Source organism: Notamacropus eugenii, chromosome 5 (assembly GCF_028372415.1).
Source record: "Notamacropus eugenii isolate mMacEug1 chromosome 5, mMacEug1.pri_v2, whole genome shotgun sequence".
NCBI lineage: Eukaryota > Metazoa > Chordata > Mammalia > Diprotodontia > Macropodidae > Notamacropus > Notamacropus eugenii.
In genome coordinates, this window is record NC_092876.1 from 152,957,160 (window position 1) to 152,976,650 (window position 19,491).

A 19,491-nucleotide genomic window follows, 5' to 3' on the forward strand; every position below is an offset into this window, starting at 1 on the left:
CAGAACAACTGACACCATCAATTTTTAAAAGGAAAAATTTCCTTAGCAAGCTATCTGACAACCACTGTATGAAGAAATGGCAACGAGGAACCAATTCCAACATAAGGGCAGGTACCAAATCTGTGATTTCACTGATATAGGGAACTCTCAGGTGAGGAAACTCCTTCCTCCAGTGCAGTTTGGCATTTCTATGAAACTTGTAATCTTAGAGAGTTGCCTAGAACTCTGAAAGATGAACTGACTTGTCCAGGGTCACACAATCAAAATGTATCAAAAGGAGGACTTGAGTTTAGGTCTTCCTGGCTTCAAGGCTGGCTCTCTATCCACCACAGTACACTGTAACATACAGTATGAAAATGATTAGTCTGCAAAAATAAAAAACTAAGGAATTAGGAAGTGATTTAGGCCTAATTAGAAAATTAGTGAAAAATTAGTTGTTGCAAATAAGTCATAAAAATCATATAATATTGGAGTGTTTCATGTAGCATTCAGTCAATAAATCCCTTTATAGTCTGCTGAGACAGAATAAAAAAGGAAGAACATGACAGAATTTCTTAACTTTCAATTTAAAAAATAATTATAATACAAAAGTAATTGGGTGCAATCATTTTTTTAAATTTCTAATTGTAAGATAATTAGGTGATTGGGGAGAGGCATGGTTGAGAGGAGATTATTACATATTAATGCATATAATGTATTTTTACTTTTAAACAATGACTCCAATACTGCAGGCCCATTAAAAGTTACAATGTTTTTCAAAAAAATTAAGAAACTGAGATTTTAAAAATTTAAGAGACTTTAGAAGATAACAAAAATTTTGTTTATTTAGGTAGAAATAATAGTGATTTGCTCTGGTAATCAATAATTTGACATGTTACACAAATTTCAAATGATTTATTTGATCAGATACTTGCAACTTGTTTCACCTTAAATAAAAACAAAGAAAGAAATGTGACTTAATTAATGCTATTTCATAATAAATGAATGTATTTTGAAAACATAGCTATACTAGTCTTTGAGTCAAATAAACAATACAACTTTTCTTCATAATTCTGGTAGTTCCTATTGACTATAAATCTCTAGGTACACTCTCAAAGGAAAATCAGTGTAAACTAGTTAACTAATGCTTCAGTGTGGCATTTTGGAATATCTATATGTTATCTGTGTTGTGGCTAAATTATTATAACAAGAACCAAATCAATATTTTCAAAACTGTGGCTCTCCTAAAAGAACTACTTTTGTACAAAGAATGTACTCATCTACTTCTCACAATTTTATTAAATGGCAAACTTACCTTTTTCATACTGTTATCAGACCAACTCTCCATCCACAGTACTTGGCATTTCTTATGTAGGGCAGGATTACTCTCACAGTTTATTGTAAAATTTAAGCTGGCAGAATCCATTATCAGGACTATATGCAAATTCTGCTGGATCTCTAAAGAATTTAAAATTAAAAAATTTAAATGATAGAAAATTTGGGGGGAAACAGGTATCTAAACATTTTGGATTTACTGAAATTACTGTTTAGGAACCTCTGGTAAACTACCCAACAATAATCAAAGCTTTCAGAAAAGTTCATTTCAACCTAAGCATTCAAATAACTTTCAAATGAGGTAAATATTTTATTTATTACATGAAAGTGAGTGGGAAGGTCAAGGTTCAATGGACATCATGTTTATTTTGTTCTTATTTAACTCTTCACTCTAACATATTCCTCAACATTTTATATATTTATAAAATGTCTAAAAGAGAGCAAAATGTGTAAATAATTAAATTTATATAACCTTTATGATACTTAGGAAATCTAATAACAAAATGTTTAATTAAGTTTACTTATTTTACATAATTCATATTACTATTCAATGAACTATTAATCTTTTTCCTTACTATAGGTAAAGTAATTAAAGACTGGTCCAGTAAAGCCATCCTGCGAAGCCTGATCTTTTAAAGGAGACAGTAAGGGTTCTAACTCTTCAAGAGAGTATAATCCAGGAACTTCACCTACAAAAAGAATGGTACAGTGCATTTTAATTAAGTTTAAGTGCATTATTTAATCCAAAAACATTTTTATACTGAATTCTGAAAGGTATTAGTGTTAGCCTTTCCTTCCCATTATCTTTATTACCATGGTTCATTCATATCTTTTATCATCTCATATCTGTAGCTTTCTAAATGATTTCTCTACCTCCAATCTCTTGTCATTCTGTTATATCCTGAAACCACTTCCACATTATTCAAGACTTCAGAAGTAGGTGATTTTGTCAATGTGAGCATTCCTAATCAAATGCAGATCACAATTCCGTTTTTCTTTTGGCAAACTGTCTTTATAGGTTACCATAACAGAAAAATTTATATTCTGTAGACTTCCTCACAATGAGCCTCTGAATTTGCTTAGGTACTTAGGCAATAGAAATATGATAAATAAATGTGATCCATACTTCAAGTCTTTCTAGATTGGCAGGCAATGAATAAAATGAATGAATAAAAAAGCATCTGTTAAGCACTTGCTAGGCATAGGGCACTGTGTTAATTATATTTTATAATAAATATAAAAGATAGTAATTGTTATCAAGGAGCTCACATACGAATGGGGTAGAAAACATATAGTGTTTTAACATCGTCTGATGAAAATATCCAGTGGTCCTTGAGGTACAGTGGTAAAGTAGTTGCCTCTTCTTTAATATCATCCAATGATCAATGCAAACTAAATTTTGTATCCTAACAACCTCGTTTTTGAGGGAGAAAAAGAATCATTTACATGCCACAATGAGGCATCAAAGTAAGACTCTGGTAGGGATTTTAGTGGAGTCTTAATGCTAGATTAATTTACCTAAAATATTGGCTTCCATTCAGTTTAAAACAACAAAAACAATTCAAAAACCTTCAGTGGTTCCCCATTCTTTCCAAGGTAAAATAGCAAGGCACTCAAGACTTTCCATATGCTGACCCCAATCTATTTTTTAAACTTTATGTCTTGTGATTTTCTTAAAACAAAACATTTGCTAGTGCACCATTAATTATACTGCTTCCATTACCAAGACTGCCCTTCCACCAATCAAACCTTTCTCTCTCTAGAAGCCTAGATAAAGTCCTAAATCTCCTGTGAAGCGCTGGTTTCTATCGTCTACTTCAAAATGGTGTCTCTCTCCCTTGAAACTCCTCTAGTGTTTGCTGCTAGCATTTATTCATTTAGCATTCATGTGGTGCTAAAAGTACTAATGACTCAAAATATACTTTTAGATATTAGTTTTTGTCATTAAGAATGGATATGAACGAATTTTTGCAATCTTTAATCAATTGAGGATATGTTAATAAAAAGTGACTTCAATGAAAAAGAACTCAACCTAGGACTATTAGTAGTTTTTAAATGGAATTTTTTTTTAATCAACAAAAAACTATCTTCTCTCTCCCCTCCCCCAATGCCAATACCTACAGCAGCCACTGTGAATACGCATGCATATTTCCAGGGTAAATTCACAAAATATAAACTCTCTTCCTCGAAGAAGAAACCAAAATATTTATTCAGATACCATAAAAACAATTCCACCATGCTGACAATGACTTTTTGTACACATTACCAATAGAGGGAGGACTGCCATTCCCCAAGCCTTTCCTCCATTAGGCCTTCCCACAAACAAGATCCCCTAGGCAAAATTCTACCCCCTCTCACTTACACTAGGTGCTGTGCCTCAGCTCTACCTCACACTCTCGGCTCTACCCTTCCTGCTCCACCCTTGGGCAAGCTCCTCCCAACATGGGCTCCATGTGACTAAGGATGTGGGTTGGACCAAAGCTCAAAGCAGGTCACATGGGCCTATTAAGTGGAAGAGAAGATCTTCAAATTCCCTTATCATTACATCCCCCCACACACATGCTTCAATTTAGAAAGAAAGAAAACCAAAATTCGTGTTATAATCATGTATAGTTAAAGAAAATACAATCTTTCCTTGGCCATGTCCAGTGTTATACATACACAAACATACACACACACACACACACACACACACACACACCTGTGTGTGTACGTACATGTATATGCACATGTATACATTTCATATATACATGTACATATAAGAGACAGAAATAAGAGATATATCTGTGGACATCAATCTGTACTCTGAGTATCACTTCTCTATCAGGAGGGAGAAAGCATGTTTTCTCAAATCTTCTGCAATTGTGTTTATCTACTTAACTGATTAGAATTCCTAAACTTTTCCAAGTTGTGTGTCTTTAAAATATTGTTATCCCTATATAAACTCTCCTCCTAGTTCAGCTTACCTAACTCTGGATCAGTTCATACAAATCTACCCAGGTTTCTCCAAAACCATTCCCTTCATCATTTCTTCATCTTGTGATTTATCACAAGAGTATTTTGTTATATCTGAAAACCCCTTCGCAAACTTTAAAGCTCTATATAAATACCAGCTATTATTCTTTAACTTTTTTCTAATATTCTCTGTAATTTCCTAAATTCTTAAGTGGAGCATATTGAGAATAATTTGACCTTTTCTTGATAAGTCAGTTTCATTACTGCAAATTTGTTTGGGGAAATATGTTGTGATACTATAGTGAATGCTGCCCAAGAGTGCTGAATTCTACTGTTTGGAGCACTGATTAGAGACTAGAAAGGTGTAGCACAGATAGTTATCTGCACGCGTGTGCGCACTCACACACGCAAACACACACACACCCTACAAAGAAATCTATTACACAGTTACAACTGTGATAAGTTTGCTTCCCACCTTTTTGTTGGTGATCTCTCTCAATCAGAACAGCATCCCTGTTAGTGATATCGCTCTATCACTTCAAATAACCCCTCTCATCACTCTTTTCCTTCTTATCTCTTCTATATACCATTTCTTCAAAATATCTCTGCCTTCCTACAAAGGGCCATGCCATCTACAGGCCACACCTACAATAACTGTATTCTAAGTGTATATTTGTTGTGGGATATTCAGAGACTGCTTCTATGGGCCAAAAATGAGAAGAAAGAATGGTTACTTTGTGGTCCAGAGCTAAATTGGTAGCCTTGGGTTCTGAGGTATGAATTCTATATAGTTGAGGTTCCATTATGGCAAATACAAATTATATTTTGAAAGTTCTTGGACAGACTAGAGTTAACTGGTGTAGCTAAACTACTGGTACCAATATAACTGGTAGCTCTTCTCTGTTCTAAGTTTTATAGTTGTAGAGAAGTTCCTAGGCACATGGGGATGGTGATTTTCTGAGAGTCACACCTCTAGAACAGGTCAGAGGAAGGTAAGGAACCTAGGTCTTCCTGATCCTGAGGCTGGCATCTTTAGACCATACTATGCCATGCTTTTTTATCATAATAAAGTTTAATATACTTACACTGTGGCTTAAAGCTGATACATCACTATATTCTCTAAACCTCATTCTATGGAAAACAAAGGCTTTTCCTTCATTTCTAAGGCCAAAACAAATCTCAAAAAGAGAAAGACAAACTTCTGGCACGTGACTCTCTCTCCCCTCTTAAATAACATAGCACATCACAGCTGGAAGGGAACTTCTAAAGATAAGGAAAGTGAGGGCCTGAGAGATCAAGTGATTTGTCCCTAAGGCCACACTAACTATTAAAGGCAGAGGTTAAACTCGAAATCTTGCTTTCTTTCCCCTACAGCATGCTGTCTTCGTTATTTAATTGAACATATATTAAATACCTACAATATGAAGGCACCTGCAACCCTATATTGTTTATTATTTCTGAAGTAAAAATGCTTTTTTTCTGTGTACTTCCCACAGCACTCAGTACAGTACTTTGTACATAGCAGGTACACAGCCAGTGAAATGTTTCCTGAAAGATAAAGCTCAGTAATAAAGAAAAGTTGCTGAAAATCACCAGCGTGATTTGATTCTTCTTGGTCCTAGTATTTCTCAAATTCTAGAGATCTTTAATGTACAAATAAATTTTTTTCTTAAATATATTTCCCCAAATTTTATGTCTCAACTATATTTAACTATACTGATTTAATGAAGAATCATATCCAAAGGAATTTAAGAATTACATCCAGAGGATGAGGGGAAAAAAAAGAATTACATCCAGAATACTTTACACAATGTACTTTCACTTGCAAAATTATGTCTTTTTGAACAACAAACATTCCCTACTCACCTGAAGATAAAAGACTGTTGATCATCTCTAAGAATGTAGGATGGACAAACTGGTAGTCCTCAAGAAGTAAAACTACTTGCTGAGCTTCAATGCCTGCAAGATACAGTAACTGCCAATAGAGATACATTTTTAGTAATCAATCAATCAATTTTGATTAAGCATTCAGTATCTACCAGGCACTGTACTAGGAGTTGGTAGCATATTCTGGACTTTAAATAACAGACATACAGAAATTCTTAAAAGTCAAATACCCTGAAACATACTTTAAAATTTGATATTTTTCAGTTTAGATCTGGGATTTCATAAGCATAGAGAGCTCCCAGTAAGGATACTCCTACCAACGACAATTCTCAGTTGTTCCACATTCTTCGGGAGTTACCCTGGACACAGAGAAATTAAATGACCAGTTTAGGTCACCCAATAAGTATGTCAGAGGTGGAATCAGAACACAGATCCTCCCAACTCAGAAGCCAGTTCTCTGTCCACTATGCCAAGTACCTCATCAACTGATATTATACTTAAGAATTATAAGCAGACTGATTCAGATTTTTTTTTTACTTTAACAAAATTAAAAACCAAATACTGGCAGCACTAACTCTACAATAAATTCAGTCTATGGCTAAATTTCATCAATATGGGGAACAAGTCATATTGTTTGAGATATTAAAGCAGCACCTATGGTTTTAGCTCTGCTCGCCCTTCTAAACTGTACTGACATATCCATCCTCTTATTATTTCATATGCCTACTTGGCAGTCCATCTTTTCTCTGTGTTTCTATTTTACAAAGCAAAGGAAAGATGGGGTATTTTTCATGGTTTAAACACCACAATTTAAAACTCATAAGAAAATGAAATATAAAAATTAAAATTAAGTCTCTTTGTAAGAGACTTCTAAATGTTCTCCAAAAAAGCATTTCCACATATTCTAAGAGGTTAAACTGTATAAATTCAATTAGCATTAAAAATCGAATAAAAAAGTAAAAGATTAACAAGTTACTCACATGTTTGAGATCATTCTTAAACTGCTTCAGCTCATACCCTCGAGAAATCTTGGGAGAAATCAGCATAGCTCCATGCATATGGCTGACTAATGAAGTGATAGTCCGACGCCCCACACCACTGCGACCAGCTAAGAGAAGCGATCCTCCAGGGAAGCTCAACACCCTGTCTATCCTAGACATATACTCCAGAACTTCTTGGAAAAGTAAAATATCTAAATCCTGGTTATCTCGTCCATAATGAATAATGCCCTTTGAAGAATCATAAGAGAATATTTATGTAATTATGTCCAAATACAAACCAATTTCTAATTTTTTGCAACCAGCAGAAATAAAGAGTGATAATTTGTCAACTCCCAAGTCTATTTTCTGTCAGGTACTACTGCTTTACATGCTTATCACAAAAATGCACCCTAGAATAAAATTACAGATGTCTCTTTCAAATATCTAGTGATATGGAGCACTATCCAAATATCAACTAACAACAGGACCAGGTAAAAGAAGTTACTCAGTTAAAAAGCAAACCAAAAAAGCAAATTTCATACCAGTTATGTGCAATGTACTGTGTTAAGAATTGATTGAGGCATCAAAGTCTAACACTCCCTGCTCTCAAGGCATTTATAGTCTTAATAAAGGATAATAGGATATAAGACATTTATACTACAATATAAACTATAATGTGAGCATATGAAAGAAGTATATATGAAGTACTATGAAAACAGTGAGGTGAGAGAGAACAATGTAGTTAAAACAGGACAGCCTTCTTCAGAGAGGCGGCATTTGGGCTGAATCCATTTAAATCCTCCCAAATTACCATCAGTTTTTAGAAATCTAAATTATATACATGTGTAAAAATCCCATGCAAAACCTTGTCTATGCCAATGTTTCCAAAACTCCAATACTCTATTAAATCTCTTGAGCCACATAGCAGAATTCTTAGAACCAGTATTCCCAGCTGAATGGGAAATAAACATAAATCTCAGAGTCATGGTTGGCTCTGTGAGAGACCTTAGAGACTATTTTTCCAGCCCTCTCATTTTATAAATATGCAAAGTGAGGCAAAAGAAGCTATAAAACCTGCCCAAGTTCATAAACATCAAAGTTGGGACTGGAACTCAGGATCTCTGACCCCAGAGCCAGTGCATTTCCCACTGTACTAGGTTGCTTCCCTAACCCATATACTTGCCCTAAGTTAAGGGTAGAAAGAATGAAGAACATGGAGAGAGAAAAAACAAATCAGTAGGTACAGAAGAGGGTTAGCCTTATTGAATTATTCCACCACCTAAGGAGTTTGTAATTTGTATTCTAGTCAGTTTCCATAGCTCTTCCCAACAGATTCCAGTTCTGTTTTTTAAGGTAAGCCCTGCTGATATAAAAGGCTTGCCTTTTGTTTTACCGTCACTCACCTTCTTCAAAACTAAATTGAAAAGGGGAAAAAGAACTGCAGGAAGTACTCTCACATTTCATTCAACACTCATCTTCAATGAAATGATATTTTTAAAGCTATATAACTAAATGCTTTTGCTCACTCTACTTGAATCTAGCTGGTTTCTCCTCCAGAGTACAAACTGTAAAAAGCTATGGGTTGTGTCTAATTTATACGTTTATCCCTAAGCACTTCATATTTTAAATGCTATTGATGATGAGCAAATTCCAAGTCAAATTAACAATTCTTGCCATACCTTTTTAATAACATCTCTGAGATCTGCAGAATTCAATTTTCCAAGTGGTTTTCCATGGGGAGGTAATGGCTGTCCTGGTGCTGTCCTTGCTCTTGCATCATGTCGCGCTCCCCAGGTTACATAAAAGCTATCTATACAAATATAGATGTTCAAAGTAATATGAAAATAAAGCTAAAATCACTGGTTATTGTGATGTCAGTGCTGTCATATTTTTCCTTCATTACGTACTGCTAATAATACAATCACGATGAAAGACATTTCAGTAATTTTCAGCTGTATCCAATGCTTCATAACTCCATTGGGGGTTTATTTGGCAAAGATACTGAAGTGGTTTGCCATTTCCTTCTCTAGCTCATTTTTACAGATCAGGAAACTCAGGCAAACAAGAGTTTTGCCCACAGTCATGTAACTAGTAAGTGTATAAGGCCTGATTTGAGCTCAGGAAAATGAATCTTCCCAACTTCAGGTCCAAAAGTCTATCCACTGCACTTTCAGGTCCAATAGTCTATCCACTGCATTATCAAACTGCTACACTATTTAAAAAACAATTTAACAAATATTCTAAACTATCCCTAAAATGTCAAGACTAAAATTCAAGCAAAAGATTTGATTTAAATTTTCTAAACAATACAACTCTATGGTATTTTAAAAGCCTGTGTATACCAAAATGCTCAACATTAAGATACAGGTAGGAAGAAAAAAATGTAGCCTCTAGTTAAGTCCTTAAATTCTGTACTCAAGCTCTGACTATATGATCCCTTAAAATGAAAGAAAAACATTTCTGAAATTATTTTGAAAGACACTGTTTATTATAACCATCAACAGCCATTTAATTAAAGGGAATTTCATACCATATCAGAAATCATTGAGAGTATGAACAATCTTGAATTTTATTTCCATGCCAAAAGAAAATTAGGAACCTAATGTGAAACAAACTAAGATAAATTCAAAGTTTCCAATTAATTATAACCTGCTCTTCTAAGAAAACATTGGGGCTTGAAAAAGTATCACTGAAACAAACAAATGGGAAAACCATACCAACACAATCTAGAGAAAATACAAACTTTGATTTGCCTCAATAGTGAACCTTGTTATTAGAAGGGGAAAAAAAGCCACTTTCAACATAGAAAATGTTTATTAACTATTAACAAAAAAATAAAAAATTCTCTAAATAAAAAAAAAAATAAACAAAGATAAACATCATAATCATAGATCCCTTCAGAGGCCCTCAAAAGATACCAAATGTTAGGGAGTTTACTTATCCAGAGCACTTATCTTGCAGGACTGATTACTTCAGACTCTAATTGCATACTTCAATAGATACCACTGCCCCAAGCAAAACAATCTTAGTTCTGAACTTAGAATTAAAGATGCCAATCATTTAAGATCCAAAAAGTCTATCATTACTAAGGAGAAAGGAGCTAGTAAAACACTGAGTACAATATAAACTGTCATTGAGGTCCAAACCAGGGCTAAAACTACCAAGTTTTTTAAAGCTCTAACTTTCTTAATCATAAATTCCAACTGGATTATACCAAATCCACTGATATAGAAAGTCCTAAAATCTACCTGGACTTGACCCCCTCAGCTTCAAATTTTGGACTAAACCTGGACAAACCCTTCCATACAGCACTGTTAGTTATCAAGCCTACATTCCTTGGTTTTTTCCTTTGTCCCATAAGCCCAGAGACTGGCATAAAGCCAAGATTAGAACGGGTAACAATATTTTTGTTTTAATGTTATAGAAGAAAAATACTATTCAGATGCTACAACTAGAGGTAATCATGGAATATTACCTTTTACTTAATGTCAAGCTAAACATTTCTTGCAGAGAAAAATGAGAGAGAGTCTTATCTTTCAATGCAAATGAAATCAGCAAACACTTACTGAGGGCCAACTGTGTGAGAGGAATTTCATGGTAAAATAATTCCATCCTTTGGATTTTTAGGACATTGCTACTAAAGATAACTTTTGCTATTTTTTTTTTTGCATTACTATAGGCAAAATTGCTCAACACTCAGTAAACAAGAAAAGTCCATCTTAATTCTGAGTATTAAAATTATATGAAGTTTTACTGTATTTAGAAAATGAAGGAAATATGAGCAGATTCAATCAAAAAAAGAAAAACATTAAACTCTCTCTTATATGTAATTGATAATTTTTATAGTAATTATATGTTACAGTATGTACTTTCAGAATACATACCTGCCATATTATCCAATATATCTGAACCCCAGTCTCCTTGGAAGACAGATGTTAAAATACCATCGAATAAATGGAGTTCTTTTGCACCAACAATTTTGTCACGAAACAAACGACGAGCTTCATATGCCACAATTTCCAGCACATAATCTAGTGGATGATTTGATGATACTAAAAAGTACAAAACAGCTTTTCAGCTGCATTTTAATGAATACTTTCAAAATCCATAATCTCAAAACAATGTTAGAAATAACCAAAGAAATAAAGTCTACATACCAGAAATGTAGCACCAGAGAGATATAATAAAAGGGAAAAATTCATTATTTTCCATTTTATATCAAAGTGTGTGCACATCTGTTCATCATATGTTAGCTCTAATACTGTTATTCACTTAATCATTTCCATAGGGTAAGCTATCTTTCAAGGATTACTTAAGTACAGACATGACTAAAGGCAGGAGAATAGAAAAATATGACCTTTTTAAGGTCATCAAAAATACAAAAAAACTATTCTAAAAGAAATGGAAAACTATCATATTTAGCATAATTATTTTTATCATGTTATACATCATCATCTAAATGTGCTTAAAATAAATAGCACTTAATTTAAAAGTTATTTATTATGCAAAAAACAACCAAACCTTAGCTAAAGGGTATATATGCAAAATAACTTCATAGCTTTCAATCATGTTCTCTTAACAGTCACAGAAAATACCCTGACAAACAAAATACAAGTAAACATAAACTTGCCAGCCTTATTTAATATGTATTTGTGGGAAAAAATGAAATACTCTGATTTCTAAAGAAAAAAAGTATGATTTCATAGCATGAAAAGAAAACTTACCGCCTGCTAAATCATATCTGAATAATCCAAGAACCCACTGAGTAAGAATGCAAGGAGTAAACAAATAATGGCTATAATCATCAACCGTAAATTTGGCTCGTACCTGAAACGATAATTTATTTTTTAGAATATACAATAAGAGTACTATAAAATTTGGCACTGATGTCAGACCTGATATTGCCAGTAAAGCACATTACGTCTATCTATCTGTTTCAAGAGTCATGACTCTTATTTTGGTCCTGAACACTCTATATCTGAATAACTGCAACAATCCTACAGTAGGACTTATTCTCCAGTCTTTCCTCCCTCCACTCAATTTCACACAATATTTACAGGAACCATTAGGCATAAATAACCATCTTAATCATGCTATTCCTCTGCCCAAAAAACTAGAGTGATGAATTCTTACCTTTAAGGACAAATTCAAATTCCTCAACATGAGTTTTAAGGCCCTCAAAGAACTACACTCCTAATCTCCTAACTTCTTCCTAATTCAGTGTTACCAACTTTGCATTTTATGTTATTCAACTGAGGGAAGTGTGTATGATGAAAGTATGGGTGTATACATACATACACATACATGTATATCCAAATGTGTGTTTGTGTGTGTGTGAAGGGGGGGGGGAGAGGTAGAGAGGGGGAGAGAGAGAAAGAGAGAGAGAGAGAGAGAGAGAGAGAGAGAGAGAGAGAGAGAGAGAGAGAGAGACAGAGAGAGATTGTAGACTAGTTTAGTTTAAGTCAGGAAACCCAGAGTTCAAGTTTCTGATTAGTTGTACAGCCATGGGTAAATCATTTAAACTCTCAGTGCCTAAGGAACCTTTAGGCTCTTCAGCAATGTAAAGTTCAGAGTTTCCAGCACATTGATGCTGAGAGTTTCCACACCAAGTTTCCCCTAGAGCAATATAGCCACAATTGTGCACCAAAGAAAAAGGTACATATAATACATGATAGGTATTTGTAAGTATATGAGTATATACATACACATTTACATGTACATATATGTGTTTATGTGGCAGGTAGGTGGTGCAAAGGATATGGCACTGGACCTGGGGTCAGATAGACCTGAGTTCAAATGCAACCTCAGACACTTACTGGATGTGTGACCCTAGGCAAGTTATCCTCTGTTTGTCTCAGTTTCCTCATCTGTAAAAAGAAGATAAGCCCCTACTTCCTAAGGTTGTCACGAGGATTAAATGAAATAATGACTATTATAAGCACTATATAAATGTTAGATACTATTATTAGTTATTATGCAATCAATCAACATTTATTAAACGCCTACACTCCTCCTCCTCCTCCTATTACTGATGATGATACTTAATGTAGCACTTCCTATGTGCTAGGTATTCTAAATAATAGGGATACAAAAAGAGGTAAAAGAAAGTCCCTAAGACTCCTAGCTCTTAAACTTATTATTCCACCTTACTAAGACCTCCAATCCCTTCACCCATCCACACTTCCTTTCTTTCTCTGGGCATGATGCCTATTTTCTCCTTTTTCCTGTCTTGGCTCTATTTCAACTCTATACTCTCCTCTACTCACAAATCCCCTCACCCTAATCCTCTGTCATCTCTGGCCAGACCTCGACCCTTTCCCATCCTCCTCAAAGGCTTCTAAATGGTACCAGAAGAAATCCCAGGCACCTAGGAGTTTTATCCCTTCAAGTTCTCAGCTTTAACTGGGCTCTCCTCACTGTGTTTTCATTCCTCTTAATTGCTTCCCTCTCTCACTCTCCATCGAAGCTGTTCTACACTTCTTCTTACTGAAGACCACTGTACTTGACCAGTACTGTAAAGGAACTGATAGTGGAATTACTGATGTAAGAACATAATGTATCTGTGATGCTATGGTCTCTTCATTATAAAAGAAATGAGAAAATAAACACAAGTGGATTTATGGTAAAATCTGTTTGCTCTGACAGTCACCTCATTTATGAAAAGCAAAACCAGAGATCTTATGAATTCAGTACTTACATGTATATATGAATTGCTATCATGAAATGATAATTCTTATGATACAGAAATAAATAAAATTATTTTCAAAATAGCACCAAAATCAGCATTATCAATTTTTTCTCAATATGTAAATTCTTTGGATGATAGTGACAGTCAGTCAACCAACAAGCATTTATTAAGTGCCCACTGTGTTGTTGGCATATTGCCTTTCAGATTGTGAGCTTCTTGAGAGTATGGATGGCTTTTTGTCTTTCTTGGTATCCTCAGTTTCTGCTCTCAAGAGGCTCTTAGTCTAAAAGACAATATGCAAACAATTACCTAGAAACAAGGTTTTACAGAATAAATTGGGTACAGTCTCGGAGGGAAGGGATAAAGAGTGAAGAAGAATGGGAAAGGCTATTTTTTTTTAGAAGGTGAGATTATAACTGAAATTTGAAGTAAGACCAGAAAGTTAAGAGGCAGAGGCATGGAGGAAAAGCTCTGCAGGAATGGGAGATAGCTGGTAAAAACACTTAAGAGTCATGAGATGGAGTGTCTTGCATGAGGAACAACAACGAGGCCAGTGTCACAGGATCGCAGATTACATAGAAAGGACTAAGATTTAAAAAGAGTGGAAAAGTAGAAAGGGAGGCAGGTTATGAAAGACTTTAAAAACCATTTTAAAATTTGGTCTTGGAGACAATGAGAAGTCACTGGTGTTTATGGAATATTGGAGATGAAATGGTCAGTCATTCATTTGAAGAAAATCATTTTGACAGGTGAATGAAGGATGAATTAGAGAGGACAGACTTGAGGCAGGGAGACCAACCCAGAGGGCTACTACAATATTCCAAGTATGAGGTGTGAGGGTCTGCACCAAGGTGGATGGAGTATCAGAGGGAAGAAAGAAGCAATCTATGTGCAAATTTCTGTGTGCACATACTCAAAGCCAGAAACAAGAGGACTTGACAAATGACAGGCTATTCAAGGTGAGAGACAGAGAGAATGAAGAGTCAATGCTGATACCAAAGATTGTGAGCCTGAACAACTGGGAAGTTGGAGGTGCCCTTGACAGTGATATAGAAGTTAGGAAGCTAAGAAAGTAATGGAAGAAGACAAAAGGCTCTGAGTAGAAGTTCAGATATTACAAAGTAACAAACAATTTAAGAAAGACAATGGTTTACAGTTAAAGAAGACACTAGGAAGTAAAAGTCAACTCTGTTTTAGTTTCATGAAGGAGGATTTAGTAACCAGCACTGCCCTGTGCATGTTTTGCTCTTTATCGCTAATGTAATTATAGGAAAACTGTCTGATAAAGACAGCATAGAAAAGCAGGAAAAGTAGATTTATAGATCTGCCATATCATAGGGATTTAAATTTATTTACATCAATGTTTAAAAATTAATTAATGCTTAGAACTATGTCCAAAGGGCTATAAAAATGTGCATACCCTTTGACCCAGCAATATGGCTTCTAGGACTGTATCCCAAAGAGATCATCAAAATGGGAAAAGAACCCACATGTACAAAAATATTTATAGCAGCTCTTTTTCTGGTGGCCAAGAACGGGAAATTGAGGGCATGCCCATCAATTGGGGAATGGCTGAACAAGCTGTGGTAAATGAATGTAATAGAATACTATTGTGCTATAAGAAATGATGAACAGGAGGACTTCAGAAAAGCGTGGAAAGAATTGTATGAACTGTTGCTGAGTGAAGGGAGTGAGAACATTGTTCACAGAAACAACCACAGGGTGTGATGACTGATTTTGATAGACATCTCTTCTCAGCAATGGAAGGACCTAAAACAATGCCAAAGGAGTCAAGATGGAAAATACCATCTACATTCAGAGAAAGAACTGTGGAGCTGGAACACAGATCGAAGAAGACTATTTTCTTTTTTCTTTTATTTTGTTTTGCTCTTTTCTTTCTCATGGTTTCTCCACTTCATTATAATTCTTCTATGCAACATGACTAAAGTGAAAATATGTTTGATAGGAATATCATGTAATGATAATCTATCATATATACAGTTCAAAATGTTTTTGATATGTGTATAGCCTGTATCAGACTGCATACTATCTTGGGGAAGGAGGGCCAGAAGGAGGAGGGAGATAATTTAAAACTTGTGGAATTGAATGTTGAAAATCAAAAATAAATTGGGAGAAAAATTAATTAATGCTTGTTTAACTAATTAATATAGTTCTTGTCTTTCAATTGCTCCTCCCTCCCACTATAACGTTTGATGTTTTTGTTCAGTTGTTTCAGTTGTGTCTAACTTTGCATGAGCACGTTTGGGACTTTCTTGGCAGAGATACTGGAGTGATTTGCCATTTGCTTCTCCAGCTAGTTTTACAGAAACTGAGGCAAGCAGGGCTAAGTGATTTGTCCATGTTCATATAGCTAGTAGTTGTCTGAGACCAAATTTGAACTCAAGAAGATGAATCCTCCTGTCTCCCGTCCAGCACTCTAACCACTGTACCTGTTCATATAATGTAACACAATCTTCTAGAAAGTTTAAAATGTACAATATGTGATCATAACAAATTTTTTTAACTCAAAAAGAATGACTTTAAGTAACAAGGAAAATTATGGTTAATGATATGTTGTAAATGACATATTTGTAAATTCTATTTAAAACATTATTAGCTATTGATACATGTCAATGGATTATACCTTTTATTAATGAGAAACTTCTTCAACAGCTGCAACTGCCCTTAAATCCTGGGAGTTAAAGCTTAACAAGATGAGCCAGTATTTGCTACAAAATATATTAATTATCATATATGCACTTCATAAACTTAAAAAAAACACAAAGCTATGAGACAATTTACATAAAAGAATAAAATGCTGATACCTGTTCATACACTTGTACCATAGATCCTGCTAAGAGATAAATCTTTGATGAAGAACCCCAGATGGAATGGTTCTTTAGATTTTTGTGCAGAACTGGTTCCAGATATGCTCCATAAATTGTTCGTAATTGATCTCTTTCTGGATAACTAAAAAAGACGTAAAAATGGGAGAGAGGGAGAACTTATATGAATGCATATTACAAAGTTTAGGTTTCCTTTATATAAAACTAAGGGAAAAGACAAAGTAATAAACTTTAAAATATACCAACATTTTCATTTATGATAGATATTCCCTGCTTTGAGAAATGCAAAAATCACACAACAGAAAATTAAAAGATAAATTAACTAGCACTACAGTGAGAAAATTTTGAAATATTCTTCATGTAAAAACATGAAGAAAAAATAACAATCAAATAATGAGTTTAATTTTCAGAATATAGCTATTACTTATATGATCAAGGAACATTTGTAATGATATGATATTTTAGTATTATAATACCTTGAAAGAAACCATTAAGCACAAATTAGAGAGCAACACAGTGGGTGTTAATGAGCTGCCAACAAAACATGCAAGTATTCATAAAATGCAGAAGTTAAACCTTATTTCACCTTATTCAAAATACCAGATTGACAAAAGAACTAAAAAGTTTGCTTATTAACGAAAAAAGATAAAGAATCAGGATAACATAACACATTAAATTTTGTCACAAAATGAGAGTTTCTGAGTTATCTTCTGTCTAAACAATGTTGGGGGGCAGAACCAAGATGGCGGAGTAGAAAGACATACATATGCAGGGTCTCCCCACACACCCCATAAAATACCTATAGAAAGTGACTCTCAACAAATTTTGGAGCAGCAAAAGTGGAGAACAACAGAGTGGAGGAGATTTCCAGCCCAGGGTGACATGAAAGGCCCACGGGAAACGTCGGTTGCACCGGATGTGGAGTGGAGCATGGAGCCCAACCCAGCCATGGCCTCACGGGCACCGCTCCTGAACAGCCCTCAAGGGCAGAATCTCCAGTCACAGCATTGTGTCCTCAGATCCCTCAACCCACAGGCACCAAAGGTCAGTGACGGGGGCTTTTTCAGCTGGCCAGGAAGGGAGAAGGACTTTCCCATAGCTCCAGCCTCAGGCAGCAGCTGCAGAGGCCCCATCAGGCAGGCAGCAGGAGTTCTCACAGCAGCCCCTACAGCAACCTGAGACCATTGGTGGATCATAAAAAACCCTGGGGGCACTGAGGGAGCTGGTCTTTGTCCTGCACTGAATGGTGGCCCTGCCCCCACAGCTTGACTGAATCCCCCTCCCCCCCACCCCACCCCCCGCCCCGTGCTAGCTTGGCAGAACTGGAGGTCAGGTGCCTGTGGAGAGGAAACTCTGCTAAGATTCTAAGCACAAAAATCCTTCCCTGCGCCCAGACCAGTAATACACACTTGATTGTGCCACCTTGGAGGAACTGAGATCTTACAGGTCCCCAGAGTATACCCTACTCTTGACAAAGGACCCAAAAGTCAAGTAACTGGTTGGAAAAATCCCCAAAAAAAGGGAAAAAAAAAATAAGACCATAGAAGGTTACTTTCTTGGTGAACAGATATCTCCTCCCATCCTTTCAGATCAGGAAGAACAATGCTTACCATCAGGGAAAGACATAAAAGTCAAGGCTTCTGTATCCCAAACATCCAAAATAAATATTCAGTGGGCTCACACCATAGAAGAGCTCAAAAAGGATTTTGAAAATCAAGTAAGAGAGGTGGAGGAAAAACTGGGAAGAGAAATGAGAGGGATGCAAGAAAAGCATGAAAAGTGGGTCAACACCTTGCTAAAGGAAATCCCAAAAAATGCTGAAGAAAATAACACCTTTCAAAATAGGCTAACTCAATTGGCAAAAGAGGTTCAAAAAGCCAATGAGGAGAAGAATGCTTTCAAAAGCAGAATTAGCCAAATGGAAAAGAAGGTTCAAAAGCTCACTGAAAAAAATAGTTCTTTCAAAATTAGAATGGAACAGATGGAGGCTAATGACTTTATGAGAAACCAAGAAATCACAAAACAAAACCAATGAAAAAATGGAAGATAATGTGAAATATCTCCTTGGAAAAACAACTGACCTGGAAAACAGATCCAGGAGAGAATTTAAAAATTATGGGCCTGCTTGAAAGCCATGAAGAGCCTAGACATCATCTTTCATAAAATTATCAAGGAAAACTGCCCTGATATTCTAAAACCAGGGGGCAAAATAAATATTGAAAGAACCCACTGATTACCTCCTGAAAGAGATCCAAAAAGAGAAACTCCTAGGAACACTGTGGCCAAATTCCAGAGTTCCCTGGTGAAAGAGAAAATGTTGCAAGCAGCTAGAAAGAAACAAATCAAGTACTATGGAAATACAATCAGGATAACACAAGATCTAGCAGCTTCTACATTAAGAGATTGAAGGGCGTGGAATATGATATTCCAGAAGTCAAAGGAACTAGGACTAAAACCAAGAATCACCTACCCAGCAAAACTGAGTATAATACTTCAGGGGAAAAAATGGTCTTTCAATGAAATAGAGGACATTCAAGCATTCTTGATGAAAAGACCAGAGCTGAAAAGAAAATTTGACTTTCAAACCCAAGAATCAAGAGAAGCGTGAAAGGGTAAACAGCAAAGAGAAATCATAAGGGACTTACTAAAGTTGAACTGTTTACATTCCTACATGGAAAGACAATATTTGTAACTCTTGAAACTTTTTTTCAGCATCTGGGTAGTTGGTGGGATTACACACACACACACACACACACACACACACACACACACACACACACACACAGCACAGGGTGAATTGAATAGGATGGGATCATATCTT

General features: G+C 35.4%; 1 protein-coding gene across 7 annotated transcripts in view; it reads right to left on the minus strand.

Moving 5' to 3' along the window:
* The window catches only part of DYNC2H1 (dynein cytoplasmic 2 heavy chain 1), a 413,209-nt gene that overhangs the window by 241,522 nt on the left and 152,196 nt on the right, over positions 1–19,491 (minus strand). For all 7 annotated transcript variants that reach the window (XM_072611238.1, XM_072611237.1, XM_072611242.1 and 4 more), the window contains 8 exons: positions 16,650–16,794; positions 11,861–11,963; positions 11,021–11,188; positions 8,816–8,946; positions 7,137–7,385; positions 6,136–6,244; positions 1,890–2,003; positions 1,295–1,437 (listed from right to left, as the gene is read on the minus strand). In XM_072611238.1, coding sequence (XP_072467339.1) covers positions 1,295–1,437; positions 1,890–2,003; positions 6,136–6,244; positions 7,137–7,385; positions 8,816–8,946; positions 11,021–11,188; positions 11,861–11,963; positions 16,650–16,794 — 1,162 coding nt within the window. The remainder of the gene's footprint in view (positions 1–1,294; positions 1,438–1,889; positions 2,004–6,135; positions 6,245–7,136; positions 7,386–8,815; positions 8,947–11,020; positions 11,189–11,860; positions 11,964–16,649; positions 16,795–19,491) is intronic.